General features: G+C 39.6%; 2 protein-coding genes across 3 annotated transcripts; one reads left to right on the top strand and one right to left on the bottom strand.

The window, feature by feature from the left end:
* Positions 1 to 606: 606 nt before the first annotated feature.
* On the top strand, positions 607 to 21,289 carry LOC145764635 (Y-box-binding protein 1-like). Of its 2 annotated transcripts, XM_082576273.1 has the most exons (8): positions 607 to 764; positions 7,446 to 7,633; positions 14,497 to 14,610; positions 15,943 to 16,077; positions 16,717 to 16,812; positions 17,646 to 17,746; positions 19,548 to 19,707; positions 20,128 to 21,289. In XM_082576273.1, the coding sequence occupies exons 1-8, from the start codon at positions 695 to 697 to the stop codon at positions 20,170 to 20,172; spliced, it is 909 nt and encodes a 302-aa protein (XP_082432399.1). In that variant the 5' UTR covers positions 607 to 694; the 3' UTR covers positions 20,173 to 21,289. The 2 variants fall into 2 exon arrangements, with proteins under 2 accessions (XP_082432399.1, XP_082432400.1); XM_082576274.1 differs by lacking the exon at positions 15,943 to 16,077.
* A 1,537-nt stretch (positions 21,290 to 22,826) lies between these two features.
* On the bottom strand, positions 22,827 to 25,072 carry LOC145764966 (uncharacterized). The gene is made up of 2 exons (XM_082576684.1): positions 24,927 to 25,072; positions 22,827 to 23,761 (listed from the first exon to the last, which is right to left on the bottom strand). The coding sequence occupies exon 2, from the start codon at positions 23,677 to 23,679 to the stop codon at positions 23,167 to 23,169; it is 513 nt and encodes a 170-aa protein (XP_082432810.1). The 5' UTR covers positions 23,680 to 23,761; positions 24,927 to 25,072; the 3' UTR covers positions 22,827 to 23,166.
* Between the last annotated feature and the right edge of the window lie 2,578 nt (positions 25,073 to 27,650).

Raw genomic sequence — 27,650 nt, 5'->3', positions numbered from 1 at the left:
AACCTACTAATCAGACTTGCAATTGTAACAAAGGCTGGGTTGGCCTACCTAAACTGTTTTTGTTTTTTTTAATTTCTTATCATCTTGGACAGCTTCACCGTTATTTATTTATTATTATTTCTTTGTCTCAATTGTCCAATTATAATTATCATTGATGAGTTAAGGGTGGGCTGCTTGACTTGAAGACCTTGAACGGTCACTTTGCAGCCTTCCGCTGCTGTGATGCTATCATCACTTTTATTCGTTTTTTATTGTAATCTTTTAAAGTTTTACTGTACCGTACATTGTGTTTTGATTTGTTGTAGCCTACATCTTTTTCGCAGCGGCCAATAAACAACTATCTATATATCTATCTTGTTCCGTTGGTGGTCAAGCAATAGACTATCAAAATAATTAGTATTCCAGAGATTGTACTGCTATTTTGCATTCATCAAATGCTTGCATTTGCACAACAATCCAACCTCTTAGTGTTATTTATTAAGTAAGAATCGATTTCGCTATAGTAATAGCATCTTCAGCTATTGAAAGATAAAAAAAAAAAACAGAAACATTGCAATAAATTTGTCACGCTTCAGCAAGTGCACCGTTTGGTCGTTGTGACGTGACAAACAACCTCCGCCATTCCATCAAAGACGGAGGGAGAGGTAACATCAAAAAAACGAAAAAGATCTATTAACATCGATAATTTAACATCATGTCGGAGCAAACCATGCAGCCCGGCGAAACCACTGATATCGCAGTCGCAACAGAGAAAAAAGTGCTTGGTAAGTAATGGCTTTTATGACTATAAAAATACCACTACTACCAAGTTTTGAACCATTGCAATCATCTAATTCTAAGATGTTGAAACACAATGACGGTTGACTTATTTCGGAACCGTGTTACGTCCTTGAAATGTGTGGAACAACCAGTGCAACATTCGTCATCTAAGCTGCTTCAGAAAACTTATAACTTGCTTTTTCTTTATGGTTAGCCCAGCAAGCTTGCTGATAAACTAGTGGTGTTTTATAACTGTGAAGCTACTGTCCTCTGAGACACTACCGTTTTTATCACTTTACAAGTATGTAGCCTTGGGACTGTTGATTGTTGAACTATCGCATCGGTGAGGTACCGGTATCAGCACCACCTGCTTTAGATAGGATATATACAGGTTGATGAGTTGCATAGTGGGATGAAAAGTGGCAAGGAAATCACATGGTAATTTGCAAGGGGTGGCGACGATGTCGTCCCCTGCCGATATCGTACCCCCAATGCCGATGTCCTCATACATTGGTGGTGCAACCTAATTCGTACCATGAACAATTCGTACTGTCAGTTCGTACCTTGAAAAGATCAAGAGAAAAAATTAAAAAAAGCCGAAGTCGCTGATCGCAGTTTCCGCAAGTTTAGGGTATCCAGTCTTCGAAATTAGCCTCGGCAATTGCCGAGGCAGATGCATGAATGGCACATTAGCCTCGGCAATAAAAATGCCGAGGCCACACGAGCACTTGTAAGGACCACAAGATTACAAAAATAACCCTAATTTTCTTAGACCACACCAGACTAGGAGGTTGATTCAATCTTACTATTGCTTGATGTTTTTATTTGGGTTACTTTCTACTTCGCCGGCGCTTAGACACGTGCCCAGCTGGGAGAATTGAATCTTTTATAGAAATATCACCCTATTTGCATTGATTCAACGCTAGTAGACGTCAAATTATTGTAAGCGTTTACTCCGTATCGCGCTTCGCCTTCCGGTATCTCGTCCAGCTGTATCAGAAACGATCGCGCCGCTTTCACAACGAACCACACAACATCAACAGACGTCAAATACATGTAAGTAATAGGTTAACGCGTTAACCTTTAGAGTGAGCTTTGTTAATTGCGGTTTGCGATAGATGTCTGGTTGCGTAACAACAGGTGCAATTTTATGCGTTGACAATGCTCATGTGAACTATAAAAAAAGTTTGCAACCTTATAAATACTGGCGTAATTGTTACGCAAAAGTTATTCTTTCATCGAATGCTTGTTCTTTACCAGTGTCATTGCCAATATAAATCATGGTAAAGGAAGATACAGTTAAAAAGTGGAATTTACCTGCTATAGGTTATGAAACAGAGGAGACAGAAGGAAAAGTTAGTGTAGTAGTTTGCAAAATTTGTAAAGAATTTTATGACGGAAACAAATCGGATTTAGAAAAGCTACGGGACCCAGTTAAAAAAGTAGTACAAAATTGGATAAATGGTACTTCGGCAGTAAAGAAAAGCAATGCTTCCGATCATATGACATCGCGCGTTCATGAACGGGCAGTTTTGCGTCTTCAAGCTTAAGCTTCAAGCGTCTTAAGAAATGCAGTCGTCGTCATTTATTATTGGGCATTGTTGTTACGCAATACAACCGGTCGGAAAAATTAAATCGATTTGTGCTGACTCGAACGTTGAATCAACCCAGAATTAACATACTCCCCCCCCCCCCGTAAGTTATTTAACATGAATTATTGTAACAGCGTGCGTATCGCGTTGCTCGCTTTATCGCTACTTTTGGTATTATTACATCACAACAAATCAAACAATGCGGTCTTGTTAGACTACTCTATTATATTTTTCGCTTCTCGCTTTACATGTTGTGGTAGCCTACAATTTTTTCGTAATAAACGTTCACAGCAATTGCCGAGGCAATTTCAACTTTTGCCGTTTGGCCTCGGCAACGTTTTTGCCGAAGTAAAAATATGCTAATTTTGAAGACTGGGTATCGGTAGTTAGGGTTAGGGCATCGGAGTATCAGTTAGGTATCGGTATCTGCAAATAAACAAACTGAAAAGATCGAGAGAAAAAAATAGAACATAGCTGATCGCAGTTTCCGCAAACATTTTAAAATTTCTGGTAATGATCCTAAGAGTTTGCCGAAGTCGCTGATCTCAGTTTCCGCAAACATTTAAAAAAGATTAGGGTTGATCGGAGTTTCCGCAAACATTTTAAAAGGGTTAGGGTCAGGGTTGATCGGTTTAAACCGTGGCGGTTTTGACCACTTATTACTGGTCAAAACCCCTTTAGTGTATGAATGAAGTTGCTTTTCAATTGAATTAAAAATATTACCCTCCATGTTTAGTAATGATGTTCAACTATATTTTGTTTTGATCAACAAAAACCTTAATGCTGGATTTGGAACAAAAAATATTCAATTTCTCTGTTTATTTTTGATATTTCAATCAGTTGGTTATTTTAATTATTGAGAAAATTCAAATTCTAAAAATAAGTTCTGATGAACCAAAAAATGCTTGGTAGAACGATGAACCATTTGCATAGCCAACTGAAGTACAAGAATTTATTCCAACAAATTTTTTTTTATGAAAAACATTTGCCATCAATTTTGCCATAAAATTTGCGCAACATTTGCCCTTCCGTTGCGTAGCACACAAGATGTAGCAGGACATGTAATTAAGGTAGTAGTCTTAACGCTGTTTGATGTCTTGTTTTTAGCGGCGCTGAAACAAGAGAAAAATCCAAGATAAATATAATCTTTCGTACAAATTTTACAGGCAGCCATCTGTGGCTGCCTGACAGGTTGGTATTGACGGCCATGGCCGCCAGCTATTTTGAGGCCTGCATATCAAAATGATCACAACTCATAACTGCTTTTATATTTCCTAATTAGCCCAATAGCCCAGGTAGCCGACCATTCACTACATAAAAATATTTTTCTGGGTTTTGACCGGTTTAAACCTAGTTTTCACCAGTTAAAACCAGGTTTAAACTGCTTAGTGATCAAAACCAGTTTTGACCACTTAGAGATCAACCCTGGTTAGGGTGTTTCCGCAAAAAAGGAAACTGAAAAGATTGAGAGAAAAAAAAATAGAACAAAGCCGAAGTCGCTGGTCGCAGTTTCCGTTCTTCTGCAGTTTTTGCAAATATTTTAAAATTTCGTACCATGAACAATTCGTACCGTCAGTTCGTACCTTGAAAACATCAAGAGAAAAAATTAAAAAAAGCTGAAGTCACTGATTGCAGTTTCCGCAAACATTTTAAATTTTTCGCAAACAAACAAAAACTCTTTGGATCATTACCAGAAATTTTAAAGTTTCCGTAAAATAAAACAAAGCCGAAGTCACTGATTGCAGTTTCCGTTTTTCCGCAAATATTTAAAAAATTCCGGTAATGATCCTAAGAGTTTGCCGAAGTCGCTGATCGCAGTTTCCGCAAACATTTTAAAAGGATTAGGGTTGATCGGAATTTTACTAAACGTTTTAAAATTTCTGGTAATGATCCTAAGAGTTTCTGTTTGTGTGCGGAAAATTTAAAATGTTTGCGGAAACTGCGATCAATGACTTCGGCTTTTTTTAATTTTTTTTCTTGATGTTTTCAAAGTACGAACTGACGGTACGAATTGTTTATGGTACGAATTAGGTTGCATCCATACATTGGGACATGCAAACATTACCGCCGCCAAAAAAAGCTTCATGTGGGCGGGCTTGGATTTCAGCCCGAACGTCAATGCCCATGTCGTCCACGGTGAGTGATTATGAATAATGTTGCCGAATAGACTTTACATGCAGTGGGCTGTTTCAGTTCAGCTCGAGCATCAATGCCCATGTCGTTCCCAGTGAGTGATTATGAATACCGCTGCCGAAAGGACTTGATATTTGCTGAGAATACGCTTTTTTGTTGAAGCGTATGCCACAAAAGCAGAATTGCGAAAGTACGTTATTACGTTTTAAATATTTATTGTAGTGTTTGTTACGTTATTCTTTCAGTTTGGTACAACTTGTGGGATTTGTTGAGGAACAAACTAAAAACAGTCAATTTGGTCACAGATCACCATTTTTAAAAGTCTCTGATTTTATTCGATTACATTTCAAAAATAAAAATTAATTTCTAGGCTAATTGTTTTTTTTCAGATGTTAGCTAAAAAAAAAGGAAAAGGGGCAAAAATTTCATTTCGACTTCAAAAAGATTGTTTCCCACAACCCTAGTTTGTGCCTAAATTTAAATGTACAAAAAAGTTGAACATCTGGCAACGCTGCTTTCAAGGGACGACATCGACGTGAGACGACATCACATGGGATGACATCGGTGGCATCCATTTGCAAGCCCTTTAACTTGTAGCTTGAAGAGAGGCTTACTTCACTTTAATTTTTTCTATGGCTTTCAGTTATAGGGTAACGGAGCAACATTAAACTTTTGGCTCAAAATTTAATATTAATTTAGTAAAAAGTGGCTTTTGTTGCTACAAAACTTGCGTTCAAACAGATTGTTTTATGATAAGATTTAACTAGGGTTTAACCATTGTGGCACTGCAATAAATTGAGTTTCATTTTTAGCAGCATGATCATTGTTCACTTCACAAATGCTAGTATAAACACCTGTGAATCACACCTGACAACACAAAAACTCAACCGCAATCATGACAGCAACCTCAAGCCAAAGAAAAGAACCTTAGTCTATAAAACAACGGCACTCTGACTCCCATTTGTCTTTGCACATGAATAGGGAACTGTGTTCTGAGTCGTCGTGTGAGCGTCTGGGGCCGAGGGTCTATCCTTTTACCACCCCAAATTCATGATGTTCCCAGACTACACTGGAAGGCTACTAGAGAGCAGCCAGTCTTTGGTTTCATCATCCATAACACGCAGACCTTCCACTACGTTAGGTGGCTTGAAGATGGAGCAGTCATTGATGATGTGGTCTGCGGTCTGTTCCTCGGCACCACATTCACAGAAGGAGGAAGAGGTCATTCCCCATTGGTGCATGGTTGAGCGGAAAAGCCCGATGCCCGTACGGAGACGGTTGAGGCACACCCATGCCTGTCTTGGTAGTGTTAGGCCGATGGGGCATGTGTCGGCGTCGGGGATGAACGAATAGAGTCTGGTGGCGGTTGACTTCAATTCAGAACTTCATTTATGGTCCGCCCAAGCAGCCGCAGAGATGTCTTGTACATCAGCTTCGTTGATAAGAAGTTGAGCGGCTGGCACGAATGGGTGTCTTAATTTCAGTCGACGGGAGTGCTCATTTGGGAGAGCAGAGATCTTGTGGTGGAGAAGGTGGTTAGGCTCCAGTGCTCGTCGACCGAGGGACAGAGTGGCTTCTTCGTGACGAAGCTCAGCTGGTTGGATGCCAGCGAGAATGGGGAGATTGTCCAATGGTGTGGGACGCAGGCATCCGGTCACTGTGTGCAGGGCGATGTTTATGGCAGTGTCGATGTTATGGCAATGAGCACTGCGGCACCACGGTTCTGAGTTATGTATAGGGATGGGCGATTCAGAATACCGAATCCAGAAGGATTCGGATCCTAAACTATCCGAATCCAAAACGGTAATAAAACCGGGTAATAAAATTCGGTTTTAAAGATATACATAAGTCTTGTGGAAGCTGTCAGCTTGAGACAACAAACTGTAAAAAAAGTGTGGCTTACTCTCTTTTTTCTTTGCACTGACACTATCCGCAGTTCCGCACTTTCAAAAACATTTTGCACGCACTGTGCGCGCACGGCGCATGCAACTCTACGTCACTCGCTCGCATGAGCAATCAAAGAAACTAAGCGCGCAATTTTCTTCACGCTTTGCACACATGCACAATCGTGCAATGCTTTTTTTCAATCCACGTGCGTATGCGACTCCGCGATAGTTTCACCGGTAGGCGTAACAACATTGAGCAGATGCCCCTGCTAAAGGAGTTGGCTCTGAAATATCTCAGCATACCTGCCATATCAGCATCTTCCGAGCGATGCTTTTCCACTGCGGGCTTGACATCAACTAAGCTGCGCTCCCGCTCAGCATTGCCAGATGGATAATAGGATACCAAGTAAAAAAATTCTGCTGAAATTTAGAGGTCTTTGTTGCTAAGCTTTTTGACCTTGGAACCAGACAACTTTTTGGTGAAATTTTCCCCACTCAATTTTTTTCAAGAAAGTGTTTTTAATTTTTTTAAACTTTTTAGTAAATAATACCTGCTCGTATAGAAATCGTTTTGCAAGAGGTTTGCGTATGCGTGATGGCAGTGTCTTATGTCTTAAAAACTATTTGTATTTTAGGCGAAATTGCTTTATTTAGGGTGTTTTAAATATCTGGTGAAATTTTAGTTACTTTTTGGTGCCAAGCGGCTTCCATCATCTTTTTGGTGCCAAGCGGCTTCCATCATCTGGCAACACTGCTCCCGTTTGGCTGGCAGTCATTCAGAATGCCTTAATGTGTTGCATTGCAACAAACATTTACTTTGATTGTGTAGCTTTTGTGTCTGAAATTTTTTACTTTTTGCGTTGCTAGAGCCTGGAAGTTAATAGGATTTAGTATTCTGGATTCGATTCTGGATTCGGTTTAGTATTCCGGAATAATTCTGGAATAGTGAATTATTCTGAATTGCCCATCCCTAGTTATGTACCTTCATACTGGAACAACATCTTCGAAACTACCATACCAAGCTGCATATTCGTAATTTTCATGAACAATAGAATGACACTTAAAATCTTTTCAGCTACACATTGCACGGGAGTTGTGAAGTGGTTTAATGTTCGAAATGGATATGGTTTCATCAATCGTGATGACAACAAAGAGGATGTGTTTATCCACCAAACTGCGATAATCAAGAACAACCCACGAAAATATCTGCGTAGTGTGGGTGATGGAGAACTTGTGGAGTTCGATGTAGTTGAGGGCGAAAAGGTATATATCTAAATGCAATTTGTTACTTGCTTAATAGTGAAATCAAGAAAGTAATTTGGCTATTAAGATTGCACACTGTAGCGGCCGCTGTGTGCTGTAGTCAGCTCATATATATTCGTCAATATAATGGTTCATCCCCACCACTATGGAATCTACATTTATCTTTTTCTAGCGATGCACTGAAGGCAACGTTTTTGCCCAAAACAGGATGTTCCGGCTACAAAATTGCTAGTGGCCTTCGGTAATGTCTACTTCATATAATCAATGTTCCAACCGAGTGGTTGCATACCACTCTCACCAAGTGCTTTAGTCTAAAAAGTGCCTCATGACAATTTTTTGGGTTCTTTGGAAGGGCCCATTCAGTGTAAACTTTTGGGTAAATTTCAAATTTGGCAATGTTTTTATCCACCAGATGTAGAATTATATTTAAGATTTTGAAAATTTTGAATGCCCTTCCTTTACCCTGTTTTCAATCTTACATTCCCCCTAGCGCCCTATTTTAATGAAAGATTATAATTAGGCTAAAAGCTGAAATTGTTATATCGATATAATCGTATTGCAAAATATGCAGTAGCTTAGTAGTAGTAGTCCAGTTTTAATTCGGTGATGTCCCCGTTACCGAGGGTGGCCAGATTCACTTCCAAATGCCGCAATCGCCTTCACACCTTCCCTCCACATCGATCTGTCTAACGCGTCCTCTCTTGTTAAGCCCACCTTGCTGCTTTCTTCCTCAACTTGCCTTTCCCACGTTTCCTTGAGTCTTCCTTGTTTTCTACGACCCTCCACTTGCAACTCCAGCGCTCTTCTCAAAACATCATCTTCATCCTTTCTCAAAACATGCCCATACCACCTCACTCCATTCGCTTTCGCCAACTTATCAACATTTTCATTCAACCCAAGCAAGTTCATAAGTTCTTCAGCATTCCTTTTGTCCAGTGATTCCCAAACTGTGTGCCGCAAATCTTTATGGAATTTTAGAAAAGAACTGTATAAATATTTAAAATAAGACATGCATATGCGACTAAACCCTGTCTTAGTACGAGCTGTTTTCGCACGTGGAAAGTACGTCAAGAGCAATTTTAGCCCCGTGCTAATTAATCGCTAATAACGAGAGCTATGAAAATCACAGCGCCAAAATTGTTTACAAGATAATAGCCATGTGTATTGGGTCTGCTACTATTCGGTGAGTCCGATTCGGTGAGTTCCTAACCTCTAACCCCTAACCCTAAAACGGCAATGATAATTAGGCTACGGTACCCGATAATTTAAAAAAAAAATTCAAAAAATCCCCCGTCAAGGGATCGGACTCACCGAATCAGACTCACCGAATTGGACTCACCGAAACGGGCCATTCCGATGTGTATTGTGCGCATAGAAATTAAATTTTTTCAACTAATTTATTGAAATAAAGTGTTTGAGATAAAAAACGTCAGGAAGTCGGTTTTCATTCTAACTTCCAGAAAATAGCTTCAAAATGTACGTAAGTGTGCCGCCAGCGTTTTATAATTATTTTAATCTGCCACAAGCTGAAAAAGTTTGGGAACCACTGCTTTTGTCCATCAGCTTCACACCACACATTGCTCTCACCATCGCTCTCTCAGTTCTTCTTAAAATCGCCAATTCGTTTTCCCGTAAGCACCATGTCTCACTTCTGTACAGCATTGCAGATCTCACACAACTAGTATAAATTCTGCCCTCATTTTCAACAGACCTTACATGCCTCACATGACCTTAAAAGGGCATCATTGCCCCCCTTGCCTCCCCATCCACCGAAAAATTGAGGGCATTCACCCCCCGCTTCCGGCGCCCCTGGTACTGCATAATGAGACGCAAAAGTGGGAAGATCATAGAAAGCTCATGGGAGCTACAAGTTTTTATTGATTGTAGCTCAGACTTTTTGTGGAACTTTCATCAGCAATATTTCTCCGGAATGGCCCGTTTTGAATTCGTTGAGTCCGATTCGGTTAGTCCGATTCGGTGAGTCCGATCCCTTAACGGGGGATTTTTTCAATTTTTTTTTTTAATTATTGGGTACCGTAGCCTAATTATCATTGCCGTTTTAGGGTTAGGAGTTAAGGTTAGGGGTTAGAAGTTAGGAACTCACCGAATCAGACTCACCGAATAGTAGCAGACCCATATTTCTCATCGGCGTGTTCTACACAAAACAAGGCTTTGCTTAGTTGGTGAAAAAAAGTTAAAACATGTAAAAACTCAAGTGTTGAAAAAAAGTTTAAGCAAAAAGTTTTAAATACCTACTCAGTGAAGAAATGTTGGTTTATAGAAGTTGGTGACCGAGCATGGCCCAACAGTGCGGTAGTTCCGGGGACCATTTATTGACTTCTTGGTGGCTATGGCTGCTGGGAGCTTAGGGGCCTGCTTTTATCTCTTTTCCTGCTTTTATTTCAATTTGTAGTTTTCTTGAGGTTAGTTTGATCCTTTTTGTCAGTAATTGTCACATGAAGAATCGCCCAATGACAAAGTGTGCACCCCAAAAAGACTTCCCAAAAGGCCTTCATACTAACTCTATAGGCCAGGGCCAGGGGTGTGCAAATTGTGGCCCGAGGACCAAATGGTGGCCTCAGGTCTAAACTTTTTGGCCTGCAGAAAGTTCCGGATTTTAAATAATACATGACCTGCTAGGCAATTTTCATTCATTTGCAAAGCTAAGTGAACATTATTTTTGTTTGGCAGCCGGACAAGTTCAACCAGTGTGAAATAAGGCTGGTTAGGTGTGAGGTAGCTGCATGGTCATGTATTGATTGTATTGTGTGCACATTCGTCATTATTTTGTGAATAATAGATATTTCTAGTGAATGCAAGTATGGGCAGTGCACTTGACAGCCCAGTAATTCTGTTCCTTTCCAGGATATAGCCCAGCAGTGACAGTTAGGGTGTGACAGCCGCCCCATGATTTTTGAAACTTGGTTTCACAGAGCCTACCTTTTTTTTGGTGGTGAGGTTTTACCTGTATAAGATTCCTGTAAAGTTTCAAAAAAATTGGTCAAGGTTTAGAGGTGGCCCGTGGCCACTAAAGTTTTTGGGGGGTGCGCGATGCATTTTTAGGGGTGTTTTTGCTATATCTCAGCTCATAGACATGATAGAAGGTCATGTTATAGCTCAATCGATGCAGAATAAGCAAGTTTATATCAGACTTGTAAACAAATGTTCAGTTTAAAATGTGTAGTTTTCGAGTTATTTGAGAAAACCCCGTTTTTTGCATATTCGTGAGAAAAATGTTCTTAGCACATTTTCTTCTTGGGTTAAAACACATGGAAAATCAATGAAATGATGAATTCACATGTTTACTTAATGTTAAACGAAATCACAAAGTACATTTGAGAACTAGGAACAGCGATGATAAAAATCACAATGTAAGAAACCAACACCGAGATGGATGTAAGTTTTGTTTACGCTGATTGGGCATAGAATTTCTGCTGTTTTGAACTACTTGAAGAAGATTTTTAAATGAAACTTCTGTCTTGTGTCAATAAAGTCTTGGCACAGTTTGACACCCCTTTCTGCTGCATCATTAACAACACAAAGATTTAAAACCCGTTTCTTTGCTTCACAGTAGCTGCCGTTCTGGCACTAATCGACAACACCAACACTTAAAAAGGTCGTGTCAATCCTCAAGATTCTGAAGAAGCTCCAAGAATATTCTCCAACAAAGGAGCTCAAGTCATCTGTTGGTTTTGTAGGAACGGAAGGAAAGGAGGGTTTGCCAAAATCACTTCCTTCTCTTTTCAAAGAATGTCCAGGATCTTCGAAGCTTGTCAGCTTTTGAACAATTTTTTGCTTTGTCCCATCAGACAGACTGCTATCGAAAGGGTAAGGGGTATAAGTTCTTCACTAAGATACCACATGTGCCCCTTTAGAGCTTTAAGAGCTGCTTTGGCCATACTGCTTTTGATTTCTTCATACTCAAGGAGGTTGTTGATAAGTTCTAGGTCGTTGCAAGGAGCAGAAGTTGACACAGAAGCAGTTAGCCACCATGACACATAGGAATATACAAGCTGAACAAATTTTTGGATTTTCTTTAACTGTTGCTTTGAACATATAAAACCTGCAGGAAGATCTCTAGTAATAACTTTAGTCAGAAGAACGATCTTGATGCATTATAAAATCTTGGCCATCCATCTGGCTTTGTGACAAGCACCCGGACGTAGAAAACCTCCAAAGATCTCAGTCAGCTCCTTCACCAAGATACAAAAGCACTAGTTTGACTAGCTCCTCATAATCACCCCTCACAAATCTCTGGCCTAGGGCTTCATAGCAGATCTTCACAATCATCTCCTTCTTGATCCTCATATCTGCTGGCAAAGGTGCAGGGATGTCTAGGTCTGCATGGCAACATTTATGGCTAATTGACTCAAAGTTCTCCCTAAACCTGTGAGAATATAAACACATTTCACACTACTAAAATTCTTTGTTGCTGTAAATCGTCCATCCTGTGCTTAGTTTCTATTAGGAAGCCTAATCACTTCCTCTGCCATCTTATGAGATTGCAAGTGAGGTATTCTTGCATATGCGTAAAAGGGTAGTACTGCTTTAACAGCTTCGTTAGCAGCGTTTCTCAAGGTATTTGTTGGTGTGGAATGATGCAAGAAAGAACAGCAGGACCTGACGACAAGTAGGTAGTCGTGAACCAGTAATGACTTTATCTTCTTCACCAGGAATTGTGTCAAGCAAATAATACCTTGGATCTTTAAACTATGACATAGCATGTAATATAAATTAGCACTTACCACCATAAAAATTGCCTAAATAGTAAACACAATGTTAGTGTTCAGTTTCTATGCTTCTAACAAAGCAAAACATGAGGTAACTTAGGTTTAAACTGTGAAGAGTTACAGCTTCTGTACTTCTCCAGGTGTTCCTAGGAAGAAAAAAAGTGAAAAAGATAAAACATTCAATTCATATGTAAAATTTTTCACAAAATTTTTACAAAAAACGGGGTTTTCTCAAATAACTTGCAAACTACACATTTTAGGCAAATATTTTCTTCACAAGTCTAATACAAATTTGCTTATTCTGCATCGATTGAGCTATAGCACGACCTTCCATCATGTTTAGGAGCCGAGATATAGCAAAAACACCCCTAAAAATGCATCACGCACCCCCCAAAACTTTAGTGGCCACGGGCCACCTCTAAACCTTGACCAATTTTTTTGAAACTTTACAGGAATCTTATACAGGTAAAACCTCACCACCAAAAAAAAGGTAGGCAAATTCTGAAAAGGTCGGGGCGGCTGTCACACCCTAGTGACAGTGCTAATGATATTTTATTTTATTTATTTGCAATCAGACACAAAGTCCATAGAATTCAAATTTTTAACATCACACAAAATATCAGACTAACACAACATCAAGCAGGCTACATCAAACAACGTACAAAATACTGTTGTAGTGAATATAAAATGTAGAATTAAAATAGTAATCAGAAGACATATTATAATATTGCGCAAAAGTGGATTAATTGATCTTTTGCAACGTTCTACAAATGCATAGCAATTTTTTCTTAATAGAGCATCAAATGTTAACACGTCGTTCTGTACCTGATACACTCTAGCACTTACACCTTAGCTGCGAACCATACATTGGCATACAATATGATTGGTACATTACATTTTTAACTTCGGTAGAGCAATTTCCAAACTTGGACGTAAGCTGATTGGCAGCGACATAAAGAGATCGCACTTGCCTTTTAATATCCGCGTCATCACTGATGGTATCATCAATCAGTATACCTAAATATTTCATTTGTCTAACAAATTTAATTTGTGTATTGTACAGCCGCATGCATGTACATTGTATGTACAATACACAAATCAAAACAAGTCAACAAGTCAAAACTTTAAATTTGCGACATTGATGGACCAATCCAACAGTTTTGTTACAGTTGAAAATAATGTCATGTCTAGAAGCATAATATGTCATCATACTTTGCATTCCTTGAGCCGACTAATGTATTTTGCTGTCATTTCTTGTCACAGTTGTGGCATGCGGACCAAGCTGGTTAGTGGTTATGTGTATTTGGCCCACCAGTGCTGCAAGTTTGCCTACCCCTACTATCGGAATGCGGAATGGCCCGTTTCGGTGAGTCCGATCCCTTAACGGGGAATTTTTCAATTTTTTTTTAAATTATCGGGTACCGTAGCCTAATTATCATTGCCGTTTTAGGGTTAGGGGTTTGGGGTTAGGGTTAGAGGTTAGGAGTTAGAGGTTAGGAACTCACCGAATCGGACTTACCGAATAGTAGCAGACCCCAGTGATGCCTGCCATATGACCAAGCATGCCACTTTATATGTTATGTACCTAAACTTGTGTCTAGGTTTACTTGTGTTGCCTATAGTAGGAGGTCTGCTACTATTCGGTGAGTCCGACTCGGTGAGTTCCTAACCTCTAACCCTAACCCTAAAACGGCAATATTAATTAGGCTACGGTACCCGATAATTTAAAAAAAAAAGTTGAAAAAATCTCCCGTTAAGGGATCGGACTCATCATTGCCGTTTTAGGGTTAGAGGTTAGGAACTCACCGAATCGGACTCACCGAATAGTAGCAGACCTCCTACTATAGGCAACACAAATAAACCTAGACACAAGTTTAGGTACATAACATATAAAGTGGCATGCTTGGTCATATGGCAGGCATCACTGGTGTGTGTGAGTGTGGTGGGTCTGCTATTCGGTGAGTTCCTAACCTCTAACCCCTAACCCTAAAACGGCAATGATAATTAGGCTACGGTACCCAATAATTAAAAAAAAAAATGAAAAAATCACCGAATAGGGATCGGACTCACCGAAACGGGCCATTCCGGAGTGTGGTACAGTATTTTCTATTTACTCATTTTTTTGCTTTTTAGGGTCTACCAGAAGCTGCTAATGTAACTGGACCAGACGGTGAACCTGTGAAAGGAAGCAAGTATGCTGCCGATCGTCGCAGGTACAGGCCACGTTACAAGCCAAGACCCAAGGAAGTAAGTGGTCATTTTTTTTATTTGAGTTGTAGGTTGTAGCTGCTGCACAAAAAATGGTGTACGGTAAGCTTATTTGTAATGGTCTCTGCAGCAACTACGTGATTGTGATATTGTGAGCGCTCGTCTCGAAACTTAAACAAAGGATTAACAGCAACGTAATTGTGCTGAACAGCATTTTTTAATTGGTGATGAATAGGGCAAGTTTTTATTTACTTAAAAATTAAAAAAAAGCTATAGAAGCAGGCATTTAACTTCAGAATGGACATTACGTTAACCACGAACAAGAGTTGAATTGTGACATAATATTCAGATCAGTAGCCCATAGCTCTAGGAAGGGTCGTAGGTATTTCTCCCTATAGCGAAGCACAAATTGAGATTGATGAACAAGAAGTTATAACAGTATCATTTTTACTCAGCTTTTAAAAGAAAACATTTGGATTGGACGTGTCAATTACATAAAATTGACTTTATTGACCTAAAATTGACCAAATGATGATAAATTGACTTTTTATTTACCTCTCAAATTAAGATGTTGAAGCCTGCGCCTTATGTCTAGAATTCTTACTTAAAACCACACCGCAATAAGTTAAAACTAAAAAAAAAACTTGACTTTACAAGCCCTACTGATGAAATTATCAAGACTGTGAAGTTGCACCTTGATGTTTGAATGTTAGTTTTATATTCGCTTTGGTGTTGTTACTTTTCTCTCAGTTAGTATATACAAAGGCAATTAACAGTTTGCAGCTTATGTCTACACTGTAGTGTATAATGTATATATATGTTTTACAGCTTTCAATGTGAAAACCTTTTTGTCATAGAAGCTTTTGGTCATATTTTACACTTTGATCTTTATCCTTAAGTGCTAAAATAATACATAGCTTCAGCAACAGAGCATTCAGAACAATTATATATATATAATAATGTACCTACATACAGATTGCTCAAATGCTCAACATATTACATGGCGCCTGCATATTATTGCTGTAGTTATTATATATACTGTACGGTAGCCTTAGTTGGATGGTTTGTTTAGATTTTAGGATATGTAGATCACTTGTTGATCATTGAATGATCATGGTTCTGCATGATCATCACTGCTGTTTAGATCATTTAAATATGTTGTGAATTGTGATGGGTATTTATTGCATATATGTGTGCAAGTCATTTTATTTTCTAATTCATGCTAGCAAAATGCTTGTATGGTAACTTCCATTTTGGGTTTGCACAATAGCCTTAATTTGTATAAGTTGGCTATGCTATAGCTCATTAATGGTAATGATCACATTAAAACAAGCACGCCATATTTGTCATGAGTTTGCTTGTTCATATCAGCGGACTACAGAAGAAGGTGAAGGTCAGGAAGAAGGTACTGAAGAAGAGCGTCCGATTCATCAGAATACACGCCCCCGTCGTTATTTCAGGCGCCCTCCCCCTTGGGCCCGTCGAGGTCCCAGGCGTCCTCCTCAGGTTTAGTAAAATTAATGGTCGAAAGATGTTACTGTCATATACTAAGACAAAATGGAAAATAAGTTGTCAGCTAAGGACATTGTAATGTTAGACACTCCATGAAGCTAACAAATACTGTATGTTAACTTGTTCTAAGCATCTGTGAAAGTAGTTCTCGCACTGTGTGCTGGTAGAGTTGCAGACATTAAGTAGCATGTTGGTTTCGTTGCTTTCGCCTGGGGTTATCATTCTGTTACTTATTGTGTTGCTTTTATTGATTCTTTTGCGACTAACTTTATTACGACTAGGTTGCTTCTAGTTTACTAGTCACATCATTGGAACATTTTCTTAGTAGTCTGTTTCATCCGGTACTGGTGAATGCCATCCACAGTTATAGCGCAGTGACTCGTAGCATTTTTAAATGTATTGATCAATATCATGAACTTTGCATGAACCTTTTGCTTCAACCGTTAGTCAAATGTTGATAACTGGCTGCACGAATTGGCGTTACTTCACTTCCAGTTCAACTCATTCTGCTTATAGCCTTCTACAATATGGCACTAAGACTTTAAAATTTGGTACACATTATAAACTCATTCTCCATGATCCACCTAGAAACTTGTGTGATGTAATTTATTGATCGAAAGTGTGGTGATGTAGGATCAGGCGGAGGACAATGTAGGACCAGATCAGGAGGGTGAGGAGCAGCCAAAGAGGAGGTACCGTCCAAGGCGACCAAGACCGCGCCGTGAGCGAGTAAGTTTTACAATTCATTGATGTTCTAAATCTGTTATATTCATCTCTTCGCTTTAACTTGAGCATTAACTATTCAGTGACATTTCAAACTGTTCTGTAAGTTACCTACAACCGAAGTACACCTGTAATCTAAACATTTTATGTATATGTGACAATATATGATTATATGTATTATGTAGTACAGGCCTACAGGGGTCACCAAAAAATTTTCTCTGAGGGCCGGATTGCTGCGAGATTAACAGCTGCGGGCCGGATGCAAATTGCGAAAAGATAAAAGCCTACAACTATTTCGAATCTCCATTCTCCATTGACTTGAATTGAGCACAATAAATAACAAAGTCAGCGGTGGAATAGCAAAGTTGTGATGAAAATCGAAAGGTTGCTGGAAAATTTATCTTCCGCTGTGATACACTACAGAGCATCGTGCTCTTGAAAAAACATTACATCTTTCCAAATTTGGCCTAGGCTGTCCCCATTTGTGGTGGCCTAATGATGAAGGTGCAATGTGATAGTAGTTCAGCAGCAACGTCAGTCCTTTACAAAAAGTTTGGTTTAACTTTTTTCTTTAACAATTGTAGTGCAGCTGTTACTGCCGCAGCACGTGACGGGCCGGATAAAATCAGTTCGCGTGCCGGTTCCGGCCCGCGGGCGATAGTTTGGTGACCTCTGATGTAGTAGAATAGTTTGATTCACCGGAGAGTAGGCTACACGCTTAAAGGTTAGGGAAACAACGCTGGCTGTGCAATCAGCCAGGAAAAGTTTTCTGTTTAGTTAGCGTTGACTTGTCGTATGTTGGAAATAGATTTTTATCTGTTGGTGGTTTATGTTTGTAGCAAGACGACGGTCCTCGTGAGGATGGTGCCGAGGACGGAGAGCGTCCTCACGAAGAAGGAGAAGAAAGGCCTCCTCGAAGAAGACGTTTCCGTCGCAGAGGGTCAGTTAGTTCAAGAATTTGCTTTTGTTTTGACAGGACAATATGATTTGGCTGATAGTGTTTTATGGCATGAAATTGAACACTTTTACCAAGTTATCCTATCGGCTTTACTTCAAGAGTGTTAACAACATATTATATTTTTGTCCCCGGTCCCCGCAACATGTCCCGCTTGTCGCTTTGAGATAATAGTTTAGTTATTAGAAACTCAAATTGCCAAAGTGTAATCACTAAATCTCAAGCAAGCCTTAAAGCAGCCGGCGGCCATGGTCGCTAAGTAGTGCTTGAATGACCGCCTGTGCTACCTCCTCCGTCGGTCAAGTTTGGCCGCCGGTTTCTTCTAGCCAATTATTTAATTTCGCAATAGAATGATCGTGGATTAAATCTAGAAAATATGTAGTATCAAAGAGTGACGCAGAATTAGGTCAGCGCATCATAGTCACTACTGTTGTATTGAATATATCCAGCTGCGATCACCAGCGCTGTAAGTCTTGTTTGCAATTCCCGATTTTTATTTTAACGAAGTGTTAATCCGAAGTGCTGATTTACATCGGCTGGCAATATTGTCGTTTTTATATCGATTCAATGTTGTCGGACATTGAATCGTTGTTAAAAAGGAGAACTAGATTAATTGACATCCGTGTGTAAAACACGTGTCTGCATAGTTGAGAACGCTGTGGGTTAGTGACTTCACACCCTTAATGGTGACATCGTAACGGAATAAATGGTCAGGTTTTATGAAAGGCGGTATGCAGTTGAAACAATTTACTGAGCTGCGAGCAGTTAAAACAATTTTGGGTCGTTAGATGGTCCCTCAATACCGGATTACAATCCCGATAAAGCATTTAATGCGTGATACAACGATTCTATTGCAGGACGTCGCCCAGACTTCAACAACGCTAAGTGATCATTTTAACATTGTTGCAAGTTTAATGCTATTTACTTGTGCCATCGTTATTGTATTTTGGCCTCCAAGCACGCAGATTTGGCCGCCGAAAAGGAGCTCTCGGTAGGCTACGATGGCTGCCGGAAAAAAACAGGAGTTTTAAGGCCTGCTCAAGTCACTAAAAACTCATGATTTTCTTGTTACCAGCGCTGCCAAAATCTAGCTCAGTGTTTGCATGGTGACAGCGGCGCAGAAGGATCACTAAATCATAGTTTCCCAAAGTGTGTGCCGCGTCACACTAGTATGCCGCATGAGGGTTGCAAGTTAGCCGCGAAAGTCTGGTGGATTGAATATTGCAGCGCAAAGTTTCAAAATGTGAAAGTTGCTTAGAAACTAGCATTTTCTTACGTGTTGCAGTAGACCGAAATTAACTGCGTCAATCGCTTGGTCGTCAGACCACCTTCTAAGCAAAAGCGGGCAATCCTTTCAGGCTATGTTGCAGTAAAAGTAAATGCTTTTACTGGGTTATGTGTTCAGTAAAGTAACAATAATTTTAAATAACTTTTGTCATGTGTGGCTTTTGAAACGTAGCAGCTTCGATAAAAATAATAGTAAAAAGAAATATTTATAACTCATGTAGCAGATTATTCAAATTTGAAGCTTACACATTGGCATGGCCATTGTGTACAGGTCGTCATTCTTTTCTCCTAGAACAAAGTTGTTTGTGTGGGTGGTGAAGTTTACGTTTTCTTCAGAGAACATCGGTTTTAAACAGCTACATAGACTAGCTATCGAAAGGTAGAATGCTGTTGCTTTTATTTATCGATTGAAAAAATTAACTTGCCTCGTGGATAACCTTCGTTCAAACATGCTACTACTTTTTATATGTCGAATCCTTGAAATATACCCATTGTTTAGCCCTCCTCGAAACCGTAAGGAAGGAATTGAGAACAGCGAGGGCGCCCCCGAGGAAGAGCGTGGTCCCGAGGACGGAGGGGAAAGGCCACCCAGACGGCGACAGAACAAGCCACGTGGCCCGCGTCGCCCAAAGGAGGAAAATAGTGAAGCTGTGGTTCCTGTGAGTCTGTGTTTATAAAAGCATTATATATACTGTACATTTTTTGAAAATGCTTTGTTATATATCTGTTAATGAGAACTGATCTGCAATATTTCCGGTCTCCTGATGTACCAGCAATCCAGCACCTTGAAACGTCTTCTTCCTGGATGGATTTTTTGATTTAGTGGTTGGTTGCTTTTTTGCAATCGCCTACATTAGTGGTTGGAGTTTTGATCCGGCGGCGGCCATCGATATATACGATTATAAACTACACGCACGACGCACCCCCAATGCAATCATTTAGCTTGGCTGCAAAGTAGTTGCAAGAGCACTGCATTCATAAATGAAATTTCAGTGTAGGGTGAACCGCTATGCATAAATTTTGTACTGAGTTTTTCCTTCGATTTTTGTCGAAACAACGATGTTATTTTGTTTTTTTAGTTGGTAAATGGAGACCAAGCACCTGCGCAAGATCAACAACAATAATGCCGTGTTTGGCGGTCATTTGGTGAAGGGGTAACTGTTGATTGCGTGTCTTACGTAGTAGCCTTTCATACTGAATACAATTTAAATTTTTTTCTCGGTTTCTAGCTGCATGTAGATCTAGTGTAACTTACCCTGCTCAACAATCGACCCATATCTTGAAACGCATGCAATGTTGATTCGTGATTAGATCAACATTGGATCAACATCAACTGTATGAGAACATCTAGTAATGGTGTTTTTGAATACTAATTTGAAGGTCTCAATCAGACATTTTGTTGCTCGGCACAATGAGTTCTTTTGCAGAAATGCTTACTGCTCTGTGCGTACTTTTTTGTAATTCTACACCGTTCGGTAGGTGATAGAATCTTAATTTACTACCATCCAACAACCAGTGATGTTAAATCAATTTAAAATATACCAGATATCTGGGATTTATTAAATTCCCTCCACCATGATTACAAGCGCAACAGAGGTTCTTTAGCATCGTCGTTGAATCTAGGCTGCCAAAGATGTTGAATCAATGTAAAAATGTATGATTTTGATCGTCAGAAAATATTTCTCTTGCCTCAATACTTAGTTCTTGAAAGCACTAAATTTAGGTGTTCTTGAAAGCACTAAATTTAGGTGAAGCACGTCAGTGTCCTGTTCAGTTCATCATTGTTTCTGTTGGCGACTTTTCAATGTGAAAACTAGTCGTTGCCCATTTGTACCCGGATTTTGTTATTGAACATTTAGTTGTCTTTTATTCCGGTTTCAAAATCACCGTTTTTACGTTGAACTGACTTTTTGCGTAGTTTAAATATAGAACGAATGTTGTGAAAACCTAACCACAATTGCGTGCTGTGGTTGATACTTACACCGCATCAATAATTGGATGCCGTCACAAAAGGACTTGAGAACACGCAGATTTGAAAATTGTTTATTTGAAACGTTTACACTTAATTGAAGGAAAGTAATAGTGGAGCAGCGTGGACTTCACCCTGGCTTTCCGGCGTCTTGGTGCGAACGTTACTCTGTTTGCTGCTTATGTTTTGTGATTGTTATTAATTGGTTCACTGTATGTTTGGCATTAGGTTGTGCCCGTGGCTATTCAAATAAAAAAGTTGCTGAAACAGAATTATTGCGTGTTTGTCGTGCACTTGGTCCTCGTTTGTTCGAGGGCGCCATGCACTCCGTCCGACGCCAAGGGTTGGAAATGTTAATCATTTGTTGATTACAGTAAACTTTTATTGGACGTCGAACAGTCTCACAACCAGCTTGGATGTTTTCGTCGCAACCGCTCACGCCATGTCAATAAATGCTCAGATTTTGGTCTCCAGAGAATGGAAATAGTTGTAAGGACTGCGAAACAGTAGTGGCAACGTACCTAGAGTCGTACTGGCTGAATACTTAATCCAATACAAAAGTGCCATCAGGTATGCAGCGAACCAGTTGATTTGTTACAAAGTAGATGCTAATAGTTAAATCAAAAAAGTTACTCAGTATATCCAGATTAAAAAAACTTGTCTTTCATATATCTGCCAACTTCTGGGCGCTCCCGTTTCAGCTGTCAAAACTCGATCTTTTTGCGTTGATTCAACCGTCTGAATACGTTAAACTGATAAACAAAGGCTTAATGAGCTGGTTCGGGTCCAAATAAATTAAGTAGGTTGCTGGAAACAAACACGATTTGCTGTTGGTCATGTTGACTGAGAATGGTTTCGATTTGCGAGCCATTGATTCGTACTCTTATCTACCCCTCTTGTAATACGGCTTCTTGCATTCATCATCTAACAACGGTTATTCAATGTAAAATTTAGGTTTTTCAACTTTGTGATAACTTAATTATTTATGGTGTGAGAGCAAACAGCTGTGCAACCAGGCGCTTACTCATGCGAGGTATTTTACGTTGAATTCATGTCAAATATCAATTTAATGTTGCTCGTAGGTACTAAACTGGTTTAGTTGCCAGCGATAGATTATGATTTTTAAAAGTACCAGATGCAATTTTAGTGAAAAACATTCAGTGGCGTAGCCAACACAATATTTGAGGGGGCAAATCAGTATTATCTACATGTCAGTAAGCCAGGCAACGTGTCGGCGAAAGCGAAGCACGCGGAGGGGACCTCCCCCAGAAAAAAAAACTTTCAAATTGGCCATTCTGGGAGTAGTGTCAGCTGGAAATGTTTACTTAACACATTTTAGGGAGGCATTTTCTTGCTGACTACGCTCCGGGAAACAATGGTAATAAAGAGTCGCATGAGTGCAAATTTCATAGTGTTAGCCTATGCCGGGCGTTTGGCGCTTCAAGTATTTAATAATGGCGACACATGCGTGTGCTACTTCATATTCGCAGGGGGGTCCAGGTGGTACTTTTATGACATGGCCCAGGATAATCTTAGGGGGCCCGAGAACTTGCAGAAACCACCGAGTATTCTGGGGATATAGTGTGTTTTTCTTAGTAGTGTCGATTTATGGACCCGAGAATCATTTGTACCGGGCCTACATTATTCTCTCAACGGCCTTGCGTATCCGCTACTGATTTTGGTGGCTGGGCAGTCCTTGACCAGGTGATCGACGTCTTGAGTGGATTCGCAGGTGGGCATCCAGATCTGCTACAATAATCCTTAGGGTGTTTCATTTTTTCACCACTTTTGAAATTCAAAATGCCTGGGGTCCCATCTGGTGGTATTTGGGGAAAAAAGTTTACACCCCAATTTTTTTTCAATTATGACGTCATATTGAGGTGGTCCACGAGGTTTGAAATTTTTGGGCCTCAAAATCTCGAAATTTGGGCGTATCTCCGGAACCACACATCATAGATCGACAAAATTAGTATCAAAATGCGCAGAAGGGTCGGTTTCCTATACCTGATGTAGAGAATATTAAGGTCTATCTGCTTGAGAAAAAAAGTTATTTCAAAAAATCTGATTTTCGGTCTATTTTCTCCTGATGAACAGAGATCAGGTGATCAAGATAATAAGTTTTTCTGTATTTTTCCACTCTTGGAAGCTGTTATTGCGTAGTAATAGTTGGTGTTAAGGTTTCAGTACTGGGCTTGTCTAGTCTTGCTATCTGGTTAAGCAAAGCCCCATCTTGCATTGCTCCGGGTCCCTTCTTGGCGCCGTCCACAAAAGAAATGACGTGGGAAAGATATATTTCGTTTATGTGGGACATACATTTAAGGGTATGAATATCATGACCAACTTCATCATTATAATAATTGACCAGTCGAGTATTGACTCCGGACTTTTTTCCTGTATTGAGAGCAGTCGTATCAGCCATGACTGAATATACTTGGGATAGGTGAACTCTACAAGCCTCCTGGATGATGGTGTCAAAAATCAGTGCTGCAGTGACCGACACAATTTTGGGAAAATATTTAACAGCAAGCACACTTTCGTGCTTCATGCCATTATCATCAACAAGTTGACCCAAGAAAACGTATCGATCTATTTTATCGACAACGCGCCCATCATAACATAACTGCATGGCAGAAGCTGAGTTGAGAAGGTTCTCACTTTCCATCAGAGATTTTTCTCTTGTTTTTTGTCGTTGGCGGTATACTGTCGAAGGTGCTGCAGCTATTTGATCTTTTCCAAGAACCGACCTCATAAGATCTGACTGTTGGCGTACCGAAGTCATCCTACGATCAGCAAGTAAACAACTTCTATCATTTATTGAAAAAGAATGTACTTTCTTGTACACTTTTCCCCCAATAGCTGGTTTCAGAGGCTCGTATTCCCTATCATCTTCCTAATTCATATCCCCATCAGAGTCGCTTTCGCTACTGTGTAGACATCTAACTGCTTCATTTCTTTTTCTTTGTTTCGAACATAGTAATGCCGATGCTTTGGCAGATTGTATGCCAGAAGTGCTCGGTTGTTCAACTTCACTGCTCGTTTCCCACCTCCTTTTATGATTTTCCCGTTCTAAAGCCTTTTCTACATGGTTGACATCTACGCCACTGATAAGCATTTTTCAATCTTTTTGCTGCTCTTTCAAGAAAGCGATTTCTTTCTCCTGGACTCGGTTTTCGAGTTCACAGGTGCAAGAGAGTTTCTTTTGAAAAACAACCAGATTTTCGGAGATCGAACACTTCACTTACATGCACATATATCGAACAAGTTCTGTAACCATTCTTGATTAACCTCATTACCTCTGCGTTTCATTTCTTTTTTTCTTGCTGCATTGTACTTCTCTATCACGTCTTTTAACTTGGCTTCAATTCTCTGTTTGCTAAGCACTGGAAGACCAGTTTTGTTCCATATGCCAACTACATCTTTCAGCAGTTCATCTTTCAAATCTTTGAAATAGAGTACCGTATTTTCTTCAAAAACTTGGGATTAGTTTCGGCTACCGTACTCTCTTCCTCAAGTAAAAATAGTGATGATTATATCTGAATTAAGGGGAAGCACATTTTTCTCCGATTCCTTGAAGTTTTGCATCGACTTACTAATACTTGGCCTTAATGCCATAATGACACTTAATCAAAATCTAAAGCAGGTGAGCATACATACCTCTTCCTCAACGGTTACATTATAATATCCTCGACGAGGAATAGCCATCATCATCATTATAATAGCATTACCTTCAATTATTACCCTTTCGTCTCTTGCAAAACGAACAAGGACTATTATTACGCAATAGCAGCTTCCAAGAGTGGAAAAATACAGAAAAACTTATTATCTTGATCACCTGATCTCTGTTCATCAGGAGAAAATAGACCGAAAATCAAATTTTTTGAAATAACTTTTTTTCTCAAGCAGATAGACCTTAATATTCTCTACATCAGGTATAGGAAACCGACCCTTCTGCGCATTTTGATACTAATTTTGTCGATCTATGATGTGTGGTTCCGGAGATACGCCCAAATTTCGAGATTTTGAGGCCCAAAAATTTCAAACCTCGTGGACCACCTCAATATGACGTCATAATTGAAAAAAATTTGGGGTGTAAACTTTTTTCCCCAAATACCACCAGATGGGACCCCAGGCATTTTGAATTTCAAAAATGGTGAAAAAATGAAACACCCTAATAATCCTACCTATATAATATGTTTCACTCATAGTTTTTACAATCTGCAGCAACGACAGTTTGTTTTTACAGCGTGTTGTCTCCTACAGCAAAGTAGTGCATTCAAAGCGAACTCTTCTATTTTTTCACAAAATGGAATGAACAAGAAACTAAAATTACTACAGATTCGGCAAGAATGCGACCTATTATTTACATGGTGCCCTATACAGGGTCATCAATAATTAACGTTGCAACTTCAAAAAATGTATTGAAGAAATGGTAAGTTAGACAATATTTGAGTAATGAACATATAATATTGTCAAATGAGTATTTAGGAAAAAAAGTTTTACTCAAATGTGTCCGCCATTTGCGTCGATAACAGGTCGGAGACGCTTCGAAAAGGACCTGCAAGAGTCATGAATAATAGGCATTTTTGTCCAATCTTTTTCAGCCTTCAGTGCTTCCAAACTTTGGTGGTGTTTAGTCGAAACCTTGCTCTCCAGGTAAGACCAGATGCCAAAGTCTAGGGGGTGAAGGAGGCCATTCTTTCTTGGAAATGAAGAACGGCACATTAGCTAAAAGCTAGTTTTGCGCTCTATTAGCTCCATATGAAGGGGTAGAATCTTGTTGGAATGACCAATTACGTTTTTTGAAGTGTTTCTTTTAGTTTGTTTGCCCAAGGCAACAATGAACCCTGAAGAATATCATTTCGGTGGTCTTCTTGGTTTAAACTCACTCCTTGGTCCACAAAAATCAATGGACCTTGAAGGCAATACAAGGTAGCCTACCTAAATATAAAACAAACGTTTGTGAAAGGTTTATGGTGAGAGGAAAAATGATGTAAGCAAATACAGCTGTACTCCAATGAACAAGTCATCATAGCCAGGCTTTGCATCGGCCTTCATCCGCATCTTTGATTCTGACAGCACAATATTAGAAGATCAGGCGAAATAACATGTCGAAACTGATAGAGTGGAGAAGAGACTATAGAGCAGGGGTCACCAACTGGCGGGTCGCATGCGGCCCGCCACGCTGTTTTGTGCGGCCCGCGGAAGGTATCAGCGCACAAGTAGCCTATAACCAAAAATACTTTTCTTGAGGAGTTAAAGAGCATGAAGGCACAAAATACTTTCCGGGAAGCACATTTTTGCTTAGCATACGATTCCACCGACCTATCAATCAGATTGTAGGCTAGTTCTAGGTAGGGGTCGTTTAAAGTTATTCCAATGCGATCTCTAGCCACACTGTCCCAGTGGTTGATTAAAACGTCTGTTTTCGAATTATGAAAATGTCTGTGAGCATAGGGTTGCTTATTTTAAGTTTGTGAATGTAATGTAAACACTAGTGTGCGTTTCACCGTTATTGGATTTCACGAGCATGTTCCTTTATGCAAGTTTTTGCTGGCAAAATAGGTCGGTGTGCCAACTCAATTTATAATAAATTGGAAAAGTTTAAAGACTTTTTCTTGTATGAAAATATTTAGCTTAGTAGGCTACTGGAAAAGTTAATCAACAGAGTTGTTAATCAACAATTCTTGCCATGCTGATAAGCACCGCAAGTGACATTTGTCTAATAATTATAATCAAAGAAAGACGGTTTTATAGACTTTCACAAAAAGGATGAAAAACCAACTCATTGCTTTTTTTATAGGGAACACTCAGGCCTCGAAATTCCGGCGGACATGACCTCCGGAATGACCTTGAATGTCTGCCGAAGCCGACTCATTGGTCGGTCATAAATGACCGCCGCAAAATTCTTGACAAAAGTAGAGCTAATGCAGCAAAAATTTATTTTAAATTTGAATTGTTACAATTGTTTGTTTAACGCGAACAAATACGGAGCTGAAACAATAATAGTACAGGCAATTGCTTCAAAGATCACATTAGAGTGGCGTGGTTAACGAGCTGATGGCAATTTTTACATCATTTCATCGCCTTGCAATGTTGCCTTGAAATAAAGTTGTCTGAACTTTTCGGCAGGATATGTATTCTAATTTTAACAATGAGGATTATTGCGTTACATTGATCGTTTGTTAAAAAGAAACGTCACAGAGAAGCAAGTCTCAGCTGGGTTCCGCGCGTGCTTAGGCGAATGTGGCGACCTTATTCACGCTGATGATACTGATAGAAATAGAATTTCTGCACAGAAGGGAGGATGTTAGACTAACACTATTGTGTTAGTTAGTTAACACTATTGAGGGCTAACACTATTGAGTCACTAATGCGCATTTGTCTGGACGGTCCTGACATGGAGATTTACAACCCCGCGCCGGCAGTAATCGCTTGGCACAACGAGTCAACGATTCTATAACGCGAAAACCACGGAATAAGTGATCGTAGTTGCTTTTGTAATAAGGAAATTTGGATTGTTGTTTTCAATTGTGTTTATTGCGTCATTACACGACTGTCATTAACGCACTGATTTATTTGCAAGCAATCTGCTCCACATACATGTAGATTTTGCACAAAATCACAATACTGTAG

This window comes from Aplidium turbinatum, chromosome 2 (assembly GCF_918807975.1).
Source record: "Aplidium turbinatum chromosome 2, kaAplTurb1.1, whole genome shotgun sequence".
In the NCBI taxonomy this organism is placed as follows: Eukaryota; Metazoa; Chordata; class Ascidiacea; order Aplousobranchia; family Polyclinidae; genus Aplidium; species Aplidium turbinatum.
Note: the sequence above shows the minus strand (reverse complement) of the source record. Positions and strands in the feature narration are given on the sequence as shown.

What these genes read in the sequence shown, in the direction of transcription:
- LOC145764635 (XM_082576273.1), top strand. Translation starts at nt 695, where the DNA reads ATGTCGGAGCAAACCATGCAGCCCGGCGAAACCACTGATATCGCAGTC. An exon ending in AACAGAGAAAAAAGTGCTTG is followed by an intron (nt 765 to 7,445) that starts GTAAGTAATGGC and finishes AAATCTTTTCAG; the next exon opens with CTACACATTGCACGGGAGTT. An exon ending in ATAGTGAAGCTGTGGTTCCT is followed by an intron (nt 19,708 to 20,127) that starts GTGAGTCTGTGT and finishes TTGTTTTTTTAG; the next exon opens with TTGGTAAATGGAGACCAAGC.
- LOC145764966 (XM_082576684.1), bottom strand. Translation starts at nt 23,679, where the DNA reads ATGGAAAGTGAGAACCTTCTCAACTCAGCTTCTGCCATGCAGTTATGT.